Source organism: Neoarius graeffei, chromosome 20 (genome assembly GCF_027579695.1).
Source record: "Neoarius graeffei isolate fNeoGra1 chromosome 20, fNeoGra1.pri, whole genome shotgun sequence".
In the NCBI taxonomy this organism is placed as follows: domain Eukaryota; kingdom Metazoa; phylum Chordata; class Actinopteri; order Siluriformes; family Ariidae; genus Neoarius; species Neoarius graeffei.
The window spans coordinates 53410591-53427803 of record NC_083588.1 but is presented as its reverse complement, the minus strand read 5'-3'; the positions used below and the strand labels follow the sequence as shown (position 1 = coordinate 53427803).

The 17213-nt window shown below is 44.1% G+C and overlaps 1 protein-coding gene across 1 annotated transcript in view; it reads right to left on the bottom strand.

Moving 5' to 3' along the window:
* Positions 1 to 637: 637 nt before the first annotated feature.
* The window catches only part of kcnh4a (potassium voltage-gated channel, subfamily H (eag-related), member 4a), a 113281-nt gene continuing 96705 nt past the window's right edge, over positions 638 to 17213 (bottom strand). Inside the window, exons 12-16 of the mRNA XM_060902426.1 lie at positions 14212 to 14250; positions 9140 to 9492; positions 3806 to 3891; positions 2946 to 3022; positions 638 to 1465 (exon numbers count right to left, since the gene is read on the bottom strand). Coding sequence (XP_060758409.1) covers positions 638 to 1465; positions 2946 to 3022; positions 3806 to 3891; positions 9140 to 9492; positions 14212 to 14250 — 1383 coding nt within the window. The remainder of the gene's footprint in view (positions 1466 to 2945; positions 3023 to 3805; positions 3892 to 9139; positions 9493 to 14211; positions 14251 to 17213) is intronic.

Here is a 17213-nt window from a genome sequence, read left to right as displayed (position 1 = left end):
GCTGGGATAGGCTCCAGCTTGCCTGCGACCCTGTAGAACAGGATAAAGCGGCTAGAGATAATGAGATGAGATGTTTGTTCTCTTTGATGGGTGACGCTCTTGGGAAGTACTGGAACTGTCTACCTTGGGATTCTGGGTGAAAGGGGCTTTCAAGGGACCCAGGCCAAAAAACGTTTCAAGTAATGGGAAGTGAGCTCACAGAATCTGCATTTGCTCAGGATTAAAAATATACAGATATACAAAGAAACACTCCTTCCTCTGAAATTTCCTTAACACCAGGTTTTTAGCAAGGATTTTGGTTTTGGTTTGTCTGGCATACAAATATCTGTACATCATACTCTGAATTTTATGCATCTTACACTTTGGAGCGGATATAATTGCATTTTGTATCCTGTACATGTTGTCATTTAAACGTTTATATCTCATTTAGTTTGAAATGCCAAGCAGTGCTTGTTCTTTGGTGAAGCTAGCTGCAATGGAGATTATGTGGTAATAGTGTCAAAGCAAAAAAAACAACAAAAAAAAGCAAAGTTCTGTGCAGACTGTAAACTCTTTGCAATACCACTGCTTTTTTTTTTGGAGGAACGGCCATGCAGTGCACTTCTTTACATTAAAAGAAATGTAGTAAATACTATATTTAGACCCCTGCAGGGGCCAAGTTCTCTGTATCAGTCATTTCTCCAGTGGGGGTCAGGGTGGGGTCATGCAGATGAACAGGGCTCGAGCCAACCAGGTCGTTCTGTCTAGACCCTGTTGGCAAGTGTAAGGAGCTCGGGCTACAAATCCCAGCATGCATAAGTGGACTGACGGCTGTAAAGGGCTGCGATTGGCCAGTTGGTGTAAGAGAGATGTGGATGGGTGTGGAGCGTTGGCATGTGAGGTCAGGGGTGGTCTGCAGGTTTAGAGAGGAGTGTGACTGACTGAGGCTGCCATGCAAACACAGAGCTTTACTTGGAGAGTTTGTTTGAGGTGCCATCCTGCTAGGTCCTGAGACTGAAGGGAAGCTCGGAACCAAACTGAGAAGACAGGGCACTGCCCGGCCACCTGAGTGGCCCGTGTATTGTGAATTCGGTGTTGTCCTGGACGTCTGGTATGGGCTTGGTTGAGTCTCCAGTCCCAAAGCTGAGAATCTTTCCTGTTCGGGGCAGCACAGAGAGTGAGGGCAGGTGCTGTGTGGAGGACTGGGAAGTGGATGGAGATGCTCCATTTCCACTTCCTGTCCCAGAACAGAGCCTCTTCCACAGCCACAGCTGGGAGCCGTGGCCATGTTGAAAGACATCCGAGGGGGCCAGTCAGAGGGAGATGGTGTCAGGGTGGTGTTGCTGGTTTGTGCATGGAGGCTAAAAGACGAGTATGATGGGACAGGAGAAGGGAAGTGTGGCATGGTTACGTGGGTATGCAGGAAGTGCATCATCTCATGCAGACCTTTAGCCAGATTGGACACTTCCTGGTTCAAGCGGTTCATCTGAAACACAGGAAATGAGTATTTGAGTCTGGTTGATTGACTGATTATCATTTTGTGTTTACCACAAACCCCTTTAGCACAAGGAGCATTTTCCAGCTCATTGATCTGTTCCCATATGTGTGTACTTAGATTTGCCTTTGATTAGTTGTTCTATTTCTATCCTCACGCTCCCATCTTGTGTTTCCTGCTTGCCACGACTTTAACTCTGACTTTATTGGAAAAACTGGATCATCTAATTCAGTGTTTACACACTTGCATCTCTCACTCATTACACAGTTTTTGTGTGTTTCTTTTTCCAAGATTGTAAAGCAACTCAGGATTTGAGAAATGTCTTAAATAAATTCAACATGCTATCATTATTAATAACTGAGGAAAGTGTATTAGCAATGGCCATTCAAGCAAACGCGGTTGAAGTGAAACTTCTAATCATTCTGAAAATAAATATATATATATATATTTTTGTAGTCTCACATACGTAGTCATCTGTCTTGAGTCTCATGATTGCAGGTTGATGTGGTGTAAACCAGGCTGGGGCTCCAGATCAGGTCGTAACAGCCTCGATCTTCAGGGTCCAACAGCCAAATTCATTTCTAATTTGTTTTAAAGGCACGGTTTGCAAATTTTGTAGCTCGCTGCTGCCTGTGAGGCAAATTGCCACAAAAACAATGAAAACCTTCTCCAATTAACTGCACCACCACTTCTATTATACCTTCGAAGCTGCATTTTAAGGGAAAGTGTGGCATGGTGTGCTATTTTCAGCTAGAGGTGGATCTAATTTCAGGGCTGGAAAAAAAAATTAAACAGACGCCTGTAATGAGCAACCTATCCAGATCCCTTGCAAATAAATATGATGAATCACATATGCTTTAAGTGTATCTTTCAGGTCTAAAATTATTACTGTCGAAATGCATTTCAAAAATTACAGACTGCTTCTTTAAACAGGAGGTTTATTTTATATACAGATTGTAAGTTAAATGTCTTCTTTTCCTTGACATTGAATAAATCGTATAACATAAGCCTAAAACATTTCGTGATATAATTTGGTTAAATATGTTTTGACCAGGGGGCGGCACGGTGGTGTAGTGGTTAGCGCTGTCGCCTCACAGCAAGAAGGTCCGGGTTCGAGCCCCGTGGCCGGCGAGGGCCTTTCTGTGCGGAGTTTGCATGTTCTCCCCGTGTCCGCGTGGGTTTCCTCCGGGTGCTCCGGTTTCCCCCACAGTCCAAAGACGTGCAGGTTAGGTTAACTGGTGACTCTAAATTGACCGTAGGTGTGAATGTGAGTGTGAATGGTTGTCTGTGTCTATGTGTCAGCCCTGTGATGACCTGGCGACTTGTCCAGGGTGTACCCCGCCTTTCGCCCGTAGTCAGCTGGGATAGGCTCCAGCTCGCCTGCGACCCTGTAGAACAGGATAAAGCGGCTAGAGATAATGAGATGAGATGTTTTGACCAACACTAACGTGCAAGTGTGTATATTGAATACCTCTGTGTTGAGTTGGGAGATGCTTTGTCTAACTTCTTCTGTCTCAAGTAAAAGGTTGGCATTCACCTGAAAGGGATCTAAAAAGCACAGACACTTATGTAAAAAGTGGGTTTAACTGTGAATTATATCTCATGTATATGATATAATAGATACTTTTACATTTTTAATCTCTATATAAGAGTTTATATCAGTATATCATTTAAATCACTGTATAAGAGTTATACCTTCACCGGCCTCTTTATTAGGAACACCCATCCACCTGCTGTTTTATGCAGTTATCTAATCAGCCAATCCCAATGTGTAAAATCACGCAGATACAAATCAAGAGCTTCAATTCATGTTCACTTCAAACATCAGAATGGGAAAAACTGTGATCTCAAAGTGTGACTTCCTTTCACTGTGGCATGGGTGTTGGTTTGAGCCAGATGGACTGGTTTGAGTCTTTCAGAAACTGCTGACCTCCTGGGGTTTTCACACGCAACAGTCTCTAGAGTTTACACAGACAGAATAATGTGAAAAATAAACAAAAAACACCGAATGAGCGACAGTTCTGTGGGTGGAAACAAACGCCTTGTTGATAAGAGAGGTCGGAGGAAAATGGTCAGACTGGTTCGAGCTGCCAGGAAGGATATAGCAACTCATAGCAACTCTTTACAACCGTGGTGAGCAGAAAAGCATCTCAGCATGCAACAGCAGAAGACCACACTGGGTTCTACTCCTGCCAGCCAAGAATAGGAATCTTAGAATCAAGAACAAGTTCCTATTAAAATAGCCGGTGAGTGTATAAGTCAATATTTTACTGGAAATTATCCACTACAAAACTGAGATTCTAGCCAGCGCTAAGTGTAAATGGATCTTACCTTTGGCCCTTCGATTTGACGTGACCTCATTGGGCTCGACGTTGAAGTGAAATGCTGGTTCGTTGTCCTCAATACCATCCACAACCCTGCAGGACAGAAACATACTCTCAAATATCCTCTTTTCCCTGAAGTCGCTATCTCAACAAATCTTTACAGCTCAGTTTATTAACCACATTCATCCAAGAATGGCGACATTTCAGAAAATGCCATCCACATACTATAATAAAAAAAAAAGCAATCAACTCAATGAAAAAGGACCATTTCACTGGAACATTTGAGACTGTATTAACAGGGCGGTTGTGTTCTATTTCATTTGTAATGCCTCACACAATAGTATTTGTCTCCAGTGGATGGCCAGTGTGTCTTTTCATCTGGTCAGATCATCAATTCAGCGTCACATCCAAAAAGACAGAAATGTAATCGTGAAAACCAAATATTCTGAGAAATACTTGTTCACTTTACAAAGAAGGAAATGTCTTTCATTCACCAAATATTCTCTTTTTCCCAGCCGTATGTGAAAATTGAATTTTTTGCTTTTAGTATCTCCAAAAGGTGGACTAACTCATCTTTGTGTGTGTTTGTGTGTGTGTGTGTGTGTGTTCCAAGATCAGGTTCCAGATTCGCTGTGATTCTGACCAGAATAAAAGCAGCTACTGAAGGAGATGACGATGATAAGGATTAAGCTCTAAAGACAGACAGAAAGTTAGGAAGCTATTTTAATTTCTGATATTTAAAGAGGGCGGCACGGTGGTGTAGTGGTTAGCGCTGTCGCCTCACAGCAAGAAGGTCCGGGTTTGAGCCCCGTGGCTGGCGAGGGCCTTTCTGTGCGGAGTTTGCATGTTCTCCCCGTGTCCGCATGGGTTTCCTCCGGGTGCTCCGGTTTCTCCCACAGTCCAAAGACATGCAGGTTAGGTTAACTGGTGACTCTAAATTGACCGTAGGTGCGAATGTGAGTGTGAATGGTTGTCTATGGTGGTGTTTACATTAGACCGTATCCGTCTCGTTTTCGTCGCGGATGCACTGTCCGTGCACATTAAAACGCCGGGAAACGACTCCACAGGCGGAACAACTTGAATCCGCCAGGGCCCACGTATTCAACCCAGCTCGTATCTGATCCGGTGCTGTGTAAACATTGAGGAACGAGGAAACGCTGTGCTGAGCTCTAGCTGACGTCGTCATTGGACAACGTCACTGTGACATCCACCTTCCTGATTCGCTGGCAGTGGGATCACACACACAGCGGCTCAGTCCCGAATCACTGCTCTTGCGCTTCACTCGCGCGCTCTGTGAGCTGCGCAGGGCCGGAGTGCGCACCCTCCAGAGGGCACTCGCTGTTCAGGGCGGAGTGATTTGGAGCGCAGGAGGAAGCGCTGAGCCGCACTGAGGTTTATTTACACATTTCAACTTATTTACCTCCTTCAGGCGCTTAAACTCAGTGAGAACATGAACATCACAGCCAGGTGTGTTTATCTGCTGGAGAAGGTGTTCGCTTGCCATCCTTCCACTTGCAAGTGGTGAGTGACTTGCGCATGCCCGATATGCACTGGGATCATGTGACGTGCCGTCTAATTAGTCATGTGATTAGCGTATCCGTGTATTGGCGTTGCTGTGTGCACGCGAATCGTTTTAAAAACGTTAATCTGATGATCCGCTGATACGGTCTAATGTAAACACCACCTATGTGTCAGCCCTGTGATGACCTGGCGACTTGTCCAGGGTGTACCCCGCCTTTCGCCCGTAGTCAGCTGGGATAGGCTCCAGCTTGCCTGCGACCCTGTAGAAAAGCGGCTAGAGATAATGAGATGAGATGAGATATTTAAAGAAGAATGAATAAACACACACTGCACATTGTGCACTAAGTCTCTGTGGATCATGGGAAATAAAATCAAGCTGACATCCTCATAAACCGAGCTTTAAACGAATTCTTATTTCACTGTGTCGCCTTTTTCATTCAACAGCTTGTTTGTTCGAGCTGCATGAGGGGCATTGAATGTTCAGTGTTGAGTTTGTGTTCACATTTGGAAAGCTAGCAGATAGCATTACATTATGTTACATGACATTTAGCAGATGCTCTTATCCAGAGCGATGTACAACGTACCCAGAGCAGCCTGAGGAGCAGTTGGGGGTTAGGTGCCTTGCTCAAGGGCACTTCAGCCATTTCTACTGGTCCAGGGAATCAAACCAGCAACCCAAAGCTTTGGTCCCAAAGCTGCTTCTCTGATCGTTAGGCCATGGCTTCCCCCACAAGCTAGTAGACATACCTTCCTTTTAAAATTAACAAAGTATATCCTCCTTTTTAATAATAATAATAATAATAATAATAAGTTAAATTTATATAGCGCCTTTCAAAAAACCCAAGGACGCTTTACAATTATAGCAAGGAAATAAAAAATAAATGATAAAAAAATAATAAATAAATAAAAAATAAAAAGTAAAAAGTCCACCAAGTACGGGTCAGGATGTAATTCCCGTGGCGTAGCAGCCACAGTCCCACCAAAAGGCGCACGAAAACGAGTCCCACATCTTCCGCACCGCCACCGTGACGCCGTCAGCAACATCGCTCGAACACCACGCCGTGGATCCACAAAGCGAGCAGAGAAACTCCGCCACGCAGAGCACTGGTGTGTCCCAAACCGCCTGCACAGCCGCCACGACACCACCGAGCAACATCGCTCGGAACATCATGCCAAGCATTAAAGCGCAGAGCGCTGGACAACCACGATGTAAAATGAGCAACGAGCTCACTGCAGTCCACAGCTGGGAGCGCAGGCATCGCCCACAGTGAACCAAGGCCTGGAGGGAACCGACGCCCAAAACTAGGTCCGGAGCTACACCACAATCGGCGGACAAAACACTCAAACAAACATCAAACTACACAAACACACAGAAAAAAAATAGAAAAAGAAATAAAATAAAATAAAATAAAAAAGCTCCGGTGAGAAGCGGCAGCCAGAACGCGCACGACGTACTCTCAACCGGAAACGGAAACGAAAAAAAAAAGGTTTTTAGTTTCTCATCTGTATCATTCATGTAAAATTCCACTTCCTAGTCCAAAAAGGTTACTACGGTAATGTTAGCAACATGGCTAAAATAATACTTTTCTGCAATACGACTTTTGACTGTGGCGGCACGGTGGTGTAGTGGTTAGCGCTGTCTCCTCACAGCAAGAAGGTCCTGGGTTCGAGCCCCGGGGCCGGCGAGGGCCTTTCTGTGTGGAGTTTGCATGTTCTCCCCGTGTCCGCGTGGGTTTCCCCCAAAGACATGCAGGTTAGGCTAATTGGTGACTCTAAATTGACCGTGAGTGTGAATGGTTGTCTGTGTCTATGTGTCAGCCCTGTGATGACCTGGCGACTTGTCCAGGGTGTACCCCGCCTTTTGCCCGTAGTCAGCTGGGATAGGCTCCAGCTTGCCTGCGACCCTGTAGAAGGATAAAGCGGCTAGAGATAATGAGATGAGACGACTTTTGACTTCAAATATGAAAGGTCATCAGATAAAGATGAAAAGGAAGAAGGGACACCAAATTTACCGGAAGCACCTTATCAGTGTGAACTAGCTAGCCAGCTTAATAATGAGCGATAAACTCAGTGTGGCTTCTCCAGGCCTAATGGTAAGAGAAGCAGCTTTGGGACCAAAAGGTCGCCGGTTTGATTCCCTGGACCAGCAAGAACGGCTGAAGTACCCTTGAGCAAGGCACCTAACCCCCAGCTGCTCTGGGTATGTTGCTCTTGATAAGAGCATCTGCTAAATGCCTGTAATGTAATCTATTTCTGCTCACGGAGCAAAAATAAACAGAGCATTTAGTCATATTGTGTTCAAAAGGTCACTTATTTGAGATTAATTTCTGCTGTATAATAGCAATATCACACTTGAGGTTGTACTGAATATCAACACGGCTATGATTAGCTACGGCATTTGACTTATAGCCTCGTATCTAACACCAAATCCCCAACCGTGATGATATTCAGTCCAACAGCACTCCCTCTCATACGATATTGCTTCAACATAGTGTAAAGTAACATGTAATCAAGTATATATATATATATATATATATATATATGAGCATTTTTTTTTAAAGTGGCTTACATTTGATAGAAGATGCATCTGATTTGAAGGTTAAGGGTCTTGCTCAAGGACCCAATCATCAGTTTGGTGGTGCTGGGATTTGAATCTACAGTCTTCTGGACTGTAAGTTAAAGCCTCAGTTAACTTACATTGATTCATCCCCATCAAGCTAGTTGAAGTAACTCAGTGGTGAAGGTTTTGAGTTACAGAGCAGGATGTTGTGTATTTAGATCCCAACACTGCTAAACTGCTATGGCTGGTTCCTTGAGCAAGACCTTTAACCTTCAGCTCAGTTGTCTCTCATCTCATCTCATTATCTGTAGCTGCTTTATCCTGTTCTACAGGGTCGCAGGCAAGCTGGAGCCTATCCCAGCTGACTACGGGCGAAAGGCGGGGTACACCCTGGATAAGTCGCCAGGTCATCACAGGGCTGACACATAGACACAGACAACCATTCACACTCACATTCACACCTACGGTCAATTTAGAGTCACCAGTTAACCTAACCTGCACGTCTTTGGACTGTGGGGGAAACCGGAGCACCCGGAGGAAACCCATGCAGACAGGGAAAGAACATGCAAACTCCACACAGAATGGCCCTCGCCGGCCGCTGCGTTCGAACCCAGGACCTTCTTGCTGTGAGGCGACCGTAACCACTTACACCACCATGCATGTTCTATGTGTACCCGTATGTCTCATCTCATCTCATCATCTCTAGCCGCTTTATCCTGTTCTACAGGGTTGCAGGCAAGCTGGAGCCTATCCCAGCTGACTACGGGCGAAAGGCGGGGTACACCCTGGACAAGTCGCCAGGTCATCACAGGGCTGACATAGAGACACAGACAACCATTCACACTCACATTCACACCTACGGTCAATTTAGAGTCACCAGTCAACCTAACCTGCATGTCTTTGGACTGTGGGGGAAACCGGAGCACCCGGAGGAAACCCACACAGACACAGGGAGAACATGCAAACTCCGCACAGAAAGGCCCTCGCCGGCCATGGGGCTCGAACCCGGACCTTCTTGCTGTGAGGTGACAGCGCTAACCACTACACCACTGTGCTGCCCCAGCTCAATTGTATCCTGCCTCAATTTTAAGTTATAAGCATCAGCCATTGGATTCTGTGTTGATTTATACAATGTGAAATATTACAATACTTTCCTGTAATCATGTTTCCCATTGTGTGATTTTTTTTTTACAGTATAATATCTAAGAGCAAGAGAACTAATAATTAGGATAGAAATAAGGCTGCAGTGATAGTCCTTACCTGGGGCTTAGGTCTAATGGACTGACACAGGTAAGCGAGGGGATGAATAGCTTGGCTGGACGGCTGACGGGGCCTGTGTCGATCACAGGGGGACACAGCTCCTCACTGGCTGGTGGGTGGGGGGAGGGGCTCTGCCCTCGGTATCCTTGGGTTGGAGAGCGGCAGAGGCGGAGCATGCCGAAATGGCGTAGCTCTTCCCCTAACATGGCACTCAGAGCAGAATGGTTTGAGTTTCCTTCCACGCTGGAGAGCAACGGCTGCCTGCCTACTTCCTGTCCTGGATCATCCTCTTCTTCGGCCTCCACAATAAAGGGCAGTTTCGGCTCAGGAGTAAGGGTGGAGTCAGAACGACCCTGGAGATACGAACAAGAGAGGAAAGACAAGGGAATTGGTGAAAAGATAATATTTCACGCTAGACACAAGAATATTATTGTGTCATAATAATAATAATAATAACAACAAGACCGTCAATTACGGCGTAGCTCACTCCGGCACCGTCTAGTCCAGAAGGAACGATCTAAAGTGGGCCACCTTGCACAATAAAGGTTGCAAGCTATATACACTACAACCCCGATTCCAAAAAAGTTGGGACAAAGTACAAATTGTAAATAAAAACAGAATGCCATAATTTACAAATCACAAAAACTGATATTGTATTCACAATAGAACATAGACAACATATCAAATGTCGAAAGTGAGACATTTTGAAATTTCATGCCAAATATTGGCTCATTTGAAATTTCATGACAGCAACACATCTCAAAAAAGTTGGGACAGGGGCAATAAGAGGCTGGAAAAGTTAAAGGTACAAAAAAGGAACAGCTGGAGGACCAAACTGCAACTCATTAGGTCAATTGGCAATAGGTCATTAACATGACTGGGTATAGAAAGAGCATCTTGGAGTGGCAGCGGCTCTCAGAAGTAAAGATGGGAAGAGGATCACCAATCCCCCTAATTCTGCGCTGACAAATAGTGGAGCAATATCAGAAAGGAGTTCGACAGTGTAAAATTGCAGAGTTTGAACATATCATCATCTACAGTGCATAATATCAAAAGATTCAGAGAATCTGGAAGAATCTCTGTGCGTAAGGGTCAAGGCCGGAAAACCATACTGGGTGCCCGTGATCTTCGGGCCCTTAGACGGCACTGCATCACATACAGGCATGCTTCTGTATTGGAAATCACAAAATGGGCTCAGGAATATTTCCAGAGAACATTATCTGTGAACACAATTCACCGTGCCATCCGCTGTTGCCAGCTAAAACTCTATAGTTCAAAGAAGAAGCCGTATCTAAACATGATCCAGAAGCGCAGACATCTTCTCTGGGCCAAGGCTCATTTAAAATGGACTGTGGCAAAGTGGAAAACTGTTCTGTGGTCAGACGAATCAAAATTTGAAGTTCGTTATGGAAATCAGGGACGCCGTGTCATTTGGACTAAAGAGGAGAAGGACGACCCAAGTTGTTATCAGTGCTCAGTTCAGAAGCCTGCATCTCTGATGGTATGGGGTTGCATTAGTGCGTGTGGCATGGGCAGCTTACACATCTGGAAAGACACCATCAATGCTGAAAGGTATATCCAGGTTCTAGAGCAACATATGCTCCCATCCAGACGACGTCTCTTTCAGGGAAGACCTTGCATTTTCCAACATGACAATGCCAAACCACATACTGCATCAATTACAGCATCATGGCTGCGTAGAAGAAGGGTCCGGGTACTGAACTGGCCAGCCTGCAGTCCAGATCTTTCACCCATAGAAAACATTTGGCGCATCATAAAACGGAAGATACGACAAAAAAGAGCTAAGACAGTTGAGCAACTAGAATCCTACATTAGACAAGAATGGGTTAACATTCCTATCCCTAAACTTGAGCAACTTGTCTCCTCAGTCCCCAGACGTTTACAGACTGTTGTAAAGAGAAAAGGGGATGTCTCACAGTGGTAAACATGGCCTTGTCCCAACTTTTTTGAGATGTGTTGTTGTCATGAAATTTAAAATCACCTAATTTTTCTCTTTAAATGATGCATTTTCTCAGTTTAAACATTTGATATGTCATCTATGTTCTATTCTGAATAAAATTTGGAATTTTGAAACTTCCACATCATTGCATTCTGTTTTTATTTACAATTTGTACTTTGTCCCAACTTTTTTGGAATCGGGGTTGTATATATAGAAGCGATATCCACTCTAGGAATACCGACCTATTTGCCAGAAAGGATCCAAAACAGTGAAGAATTGACCGAGAAAAAGTGATTTTTGTTGAACTGCTCATTAAGGCTTAATTAGTCCATAACTTCATTAATAATTATAATTAAGCAAATCTGGGTAGAAGTTATATGCACCCTAGGTACCCCTACCTTCATGCCAGAAAGAATCAAAATCGGTGAGGAATTGAGGGAGAAGAAGTGATTTGTGTGGAAACTGCTCGTTAGGGATTGATTAATTACTCCATATCTTCAAGATTAAATGCAATTATGCAAATTTGGGTAGAAGAATAAAAATCGGTGAAGAATTAAGAGAGAAGAAGCGATTTTTGTGAAATGTAGGCGATGCCAGACGGACGATGGACAACACATGATGGCATGAGCTCATCGCCTATCGGCCGGATGAGCTAAAAATAATAATAATAAAAAGGTTAAAGTTGTTATTAGTGTGCTTGCTCAAGCACACAGCAGCCAAAGGCAAGCACACTATTGTTCTTCTTAAGTTTACTTATTCTGCCTTATTCCGACACGTTTTTTGGATCCACTACTCCTCCTAGGGCGTTCGAGATAGAGACACCGTTCCAATCCTGAGACGTCTGGTCCGAAGTGGTGTAGTGTGCTTGTATACAGCTTTTGGATCAATGCACCGGTTCTCTTGTTCTTGTCGTTTTTCTTTTGTTTTTTTCCCATAGAGAATGAATAGGGCTCATGAATCGAATCGTCCTACTCAGACACGCTCCATCGCAGATGCACCAAACCTCATGTGATACTTCAGGCCAACTCCCCTGACACATACATGCAATCGGTTCTGACCCGCACTCATATTTTTCCTTTCTTTTTGCTCATCCCTTTTTCCTCCACAGGCTTGCATTGATTTTTGGCCCCATTGAAAATGAATGGTGTTTCAGGAGAAAAACTTTCACTCTCCATCAGTTTTTTTTAACCAAGTGACCAAACTTTAAGAAACTTCACTTGATGACTCAGGCCAAGTCCCCGCACAGATCCATCCCCTCATCTGAGACCTGCACTCGTCTTTTCCTTGGTTTTCACGCATCTCTTTTTACCTCCATAGGCTTCCATTGATTTTTGGTCCCATTCAAATGAATGGAGTTTTGCTCAGTAACACTTCACCACACATCCACCAAACTTCATACGGCACCTCAGGCCAAATCACCCATCACACACATGATATCGGTTCTGATCCGCACTCGTCTTTGTCTTGCCTTTCATCCGTCCATTTTTTCTCCATTTTGCCGCTAATCAATGGAAGCTTGACTGAGTCATTCCTCCCTTCCCCGATAGGTGATGATGCATTTGGCAAGGATCTGCTCATTTGAGGCTTTGACAGCAAATCAACTTCAACTCAATGGCCACTTTATTAGGAATACTTACACGCGCACACGATAGCAATTAGCATATAAGCATTCACGTGTTACCATGCTATCTGTTAGCATATTACCCATTACGATATCATGCCTGCTGTTAGCTCACAAGTTGTTAGCATGTTCACCATTAGCATGTTATCATGAGAGCTGTTAACATGTTAGGATTAGCATGGTAGCATGCAGAGTTCGCATGTTTGCTGTTAGAGAGTTCGCCTGAGCATGTTAGCATGCTAACTGTTAGCGTGTCACCCTCAGCGTGTTAGCGTGCTAAAAGTTAACATACTAGCCATTAGCATGTTAGCCTGTGAGCTGTTAGCATGATAGCTGTCAGCATATTAGCCTTAAAGTGTTAGAATTTTCACAAATAGTATGTTAATCATTAGCATGTTAGAATGCTAGCTGTTAGCATGTTATCTATTAGCATGTTAGCATTAACATGCTAGCTTTTAGCATGTTAGTATGCTGTTAGCATGTTAATATGCTAACTGTTAGCATGTTAGTATGCTAACTGTTAGCATGCTAGTTGTTAGCATGTTGGCATTAGCATGTTGGCATGCTAGCTTTTAGCATGCTAGCATGATAGCTGTTCTGCTACAGCTCAGCAAGCACACTTTGCATTTTCTCTGCGGAAATGCAGTCTAGTTATCATTATTATTTAACAAAGAAAAGGAATTATTAATGATAGGGTGTCGCTTTCCGTAAGATGTTTATCATTCATGGAAGGAGTCTCCAGTGTGAGTGTCATGACATGCTGGGTTTTTTTTTTGGCTTATTAGCTTCAAAAGTAAGATATAAAGGGGCTGGTGAGTGAACCAAAAGCTTAAAGCTGCTATATCACAACTGATAACAAGAACTAACTTGTTTCATGGATGTTCCACAGCATTAAATGTAACTATAAATGGATAAAAAGCATGGCATGTCACAGTTCATAAAAAATTTAATTGTTGACAAATTGCTGTGGTATAATAGGAATAAAGCACTTCATGACATGCTGTTATTGGAAATTAATCCACATCCGGATGGTAACGGTAACTCCATGTTGTGTGAGACGTCGAGGCGAGATCGAGTAGAGTAGCTTTCCATACCATTTAACACTGATGTGCTTTTCAAACATAAAGGAGGCAAAATTTCAAGTAATAAATGGTATACATTTTTGTCACACACAAATTGTGTGTCTACCTCTGTGTGCTTGAGAATTATTTGGCAGCATGATTATATATTTGATTGAAACGGAGAGCTATTTCTGAAAGTCTAATTCACACCCAGATTAGTAATTACTGCAAGAATCCTCAGTACTGAATCCAAAAAACCTCATGACAACTGTGGCAATATGTTTTAATTTGTTGTCTGTCTGTAGGTTTGTGAGTGTGTGCATGTGGGAATATGTTCCATGTGTGAATGAGCATAAGTGTGAGGGCATGTGTGTGTGTGTGTGTATGTGTGTGTGTGATCATGTAATGAATGTGCCTGTACATGTTGTACCTGTGAGATTCTCGGAGAGCGAGGAAATCGAGTCTGACCCTGAGGGAAGCAGAGGGAGAGAGAGAAAGAAAGAAAGAAAGAATAATTATTCATCCTCAAAGCAGTGTAGAGTTTCAAAATTGTACTGTATTGAGTATTAACTAAAGCAGGAACTAAATGAGACACAATTTCCGTGAAGCTGCTCTGTAGGAATGTCTACTGTTTAAAACGCTATACAAATAAAATTGAAATGAAATGAATACATTCAGTTATTAATTCACTGAGTTGTGTCATAATTATTAACTACTTACGGTATATTAGTCAGTTTTTTCATCAATTATTTCAAATATACATGAATATTCTTGGCGGCACGGTGGTGTAGTGGTTAGCGCTGTCGCCTCACAGCAAGAAGGTCCTGGGTTCGAGCCCCGTGGCCGGCGAGGGCCTTTCTGTGTGGAGTTTGCATGTTCTCCCCGTGTCCGCGTGGGTTTCCTCCGGGTGCTCCGGTTTCCCCCACAGTCCAAAGACATGCAGGTTAGGTTAACTGGTGACTCTAAATTGACCGTAGGTGTGAATGTGAGTGTGAATGGTTGTCTGTGTCTATGTGTCAGCCCTGTGATGACCTGGCGACTTGTCCAGGGTGTACCCCGCCTTTCGCCCGTAGTCAGCTGGGATAGGCTCCAGCTTGCCTGCGACCCTGTAGAAGGATAAAGCGGCTAGAGATAATGAGATGAGATGAATATTCTTTGATCTAAACCATTCCATTGTAGCTCTGGCTGTATGTTTAGGGTCACTGTCTTGCTGGAAGGTGAATCTCCTTCCCAGTCTCAAGTCTTTTGCAGCCTCCAACAGGTTTTCTTCCAGGATTGCCCTGTATTTAGCTCCATCCATCTTCCCATCAACTCTGACCAGCTTCCCTGTCCCTGCTGAAGAAAAGCATCCCCATAGCATGATACTGCCACCACCATGTTTCACAGTGGGGATGGTGTGTGCAGGGTGATGAGCAGAGCAGTGTTAGTTTTCCGCCACACATAGTGCTTTGCATTTAGGCCAAAAAGTTCAACTTTGGTCTCATCTAACCAAAGTACCTTCTTCCACATGTTTGCTGTGTCCCCTACATGGCTTCTTATGCCTGTCTTTCAACAATGGCTTTCTTCTTGCCACTCTTCCAAAAAGGCCAGATTTGTGGAGTGTACGACTTATAGTTGTCCTGTGCACAGATTCTCCCACCTGAGCTGTGGATTTCTGCAGCTCCTCCAGAGTGATCATGGGCCTCTTGGCTGCTTCTCTGACCAGTGCTCTCCTTGCTCGCTCTGTCAGTTTAGGTGGACGGCCATGTCTTGGTAGGTTTGCAGTTGTGCCATACTTTTTCCATTTTTGAATGATGGATTGAACAGTGCTTCTTGAGATGTTCAGAGCTTGGGATATGTTTTTATAACCTAACCCTGCTTTAAACTTCTCCAGAACTTTATCCCTGACCTGTCTGGTGAGTTCTTTGGTCTTCATGATGCTGTTTGTTCTTCAGTGTTCTCTAACAAACCACTGAGGCCTTCACAGAACAAGTGTATTTATGCTGAGAGTAAATTACACACAGTAGGACTCTATTAACTAATTAGATGACTTCTGAAGGCAATTGATTGCATTGGATTGTATTTAGAGGCAGGACCGTAACCAGGATTTTTCAAATACCGAGGTCAAACATTGCGATACATCTTATTTGCCAAAAGAAAATGTCCTAATATGGTGAGTTTTCATACATTTTGGAAACGAGTCAAAATCACAAGCCCAACAAGATGAACATGTAGGTGAACATGTTTATTTTAACAATTTCAAAACTGCACGATCACAAAAATATTTTGTGTGTGTGTGTGCGTGAGTGAGTGAGTGAGTGAGAGAGAGTGTGTGAGAGTGAGTGAGTGAGAGTTTGAGTGAGTGATGGAGTGAGAGTGAGTGAGTGAGTGAGTGAGAGAGAGTTTGAGTGAGTGATGGAGTGTGAGTGAAAGAGTGAGAGTTTGAGTGAGTGATGGAGTGTGAGTGAGTGAGAGAGTGTGTGAAAGTGAGTGAGTGAGAGTTTGAGTGAGTGAGAGAGTGAGTGAGAGTGACAACGCAATCTAGCCGAGCCTGAATGGACTTCAATTGCTTTTTAAAAAATATATGCCCTTTTCAATAGCAAAATACTAGACGGTTATTGGACAGGGTGGCACGGTGGTGTAGTGGTTAGCGCTGTCGCCTCACAGCAAGAAGGTCCGGGTTCGAGCCCCGGGGCCGGCGAGGGCCTTTCTGTGTGGAGTTTGCATGTTCTCCCCGTGTCTGCGTGGGTTTCCTTCGGGTGCTCCGGTTTCCCCCACAGTCCAAAGACATGCAGGTTAGGTTAACTGGTGACTCTAAATTGAGCGTAGGTGTGAATGTGAGTGTGAATGGTTGTCTGTGTCTATGTGTCAGCCCTGTGATGACCTGGCGACTTGTCCAGGGTGTACCCCGCCTTTCACCCGTAGCCAGCTGGGATAGGCTCCAGCTTGCCTGCGACCCTGTAGAAGGATAAAGCGGCTAGAGATAATGAGATGAGATGAGGTTATTGGGCAAAACCGACTAAAACGCCACATTCGGAGACTGAACCTCACTGGAGATGGGAGTCAATAAGAGGGGCGGGACAAGACTTCCCGAGAGGAGGCTCATCTCCAGCTGGTGATTGGAGGAGGAGCTGTGAGCGCGGCTGGGCTGTTCATGATTGACAGAAAGCAGTCAGAGGTGGTACATCATGTTGTAAATAAAATGTGAACATAATAAGTTTGCTACCCGTTTTCATTTCCGTTCGAAAATGCAACCAATGATCAAAACAATAGTGTCTTGTGTTCACGTTAGCCTATAGTCTGGTAAGTTAGCAAAATAGCTCAAGTCTCGTCAGTATCCAATAACTTCATAAACAACAGGTCACGACTGTCCAGCCTTTTCTGATCTGAAACGCACCAAATCAAATCGAGACGAGAGAGAGAATAAAAGAGTTTGTGCCGCCTGGAAAACGA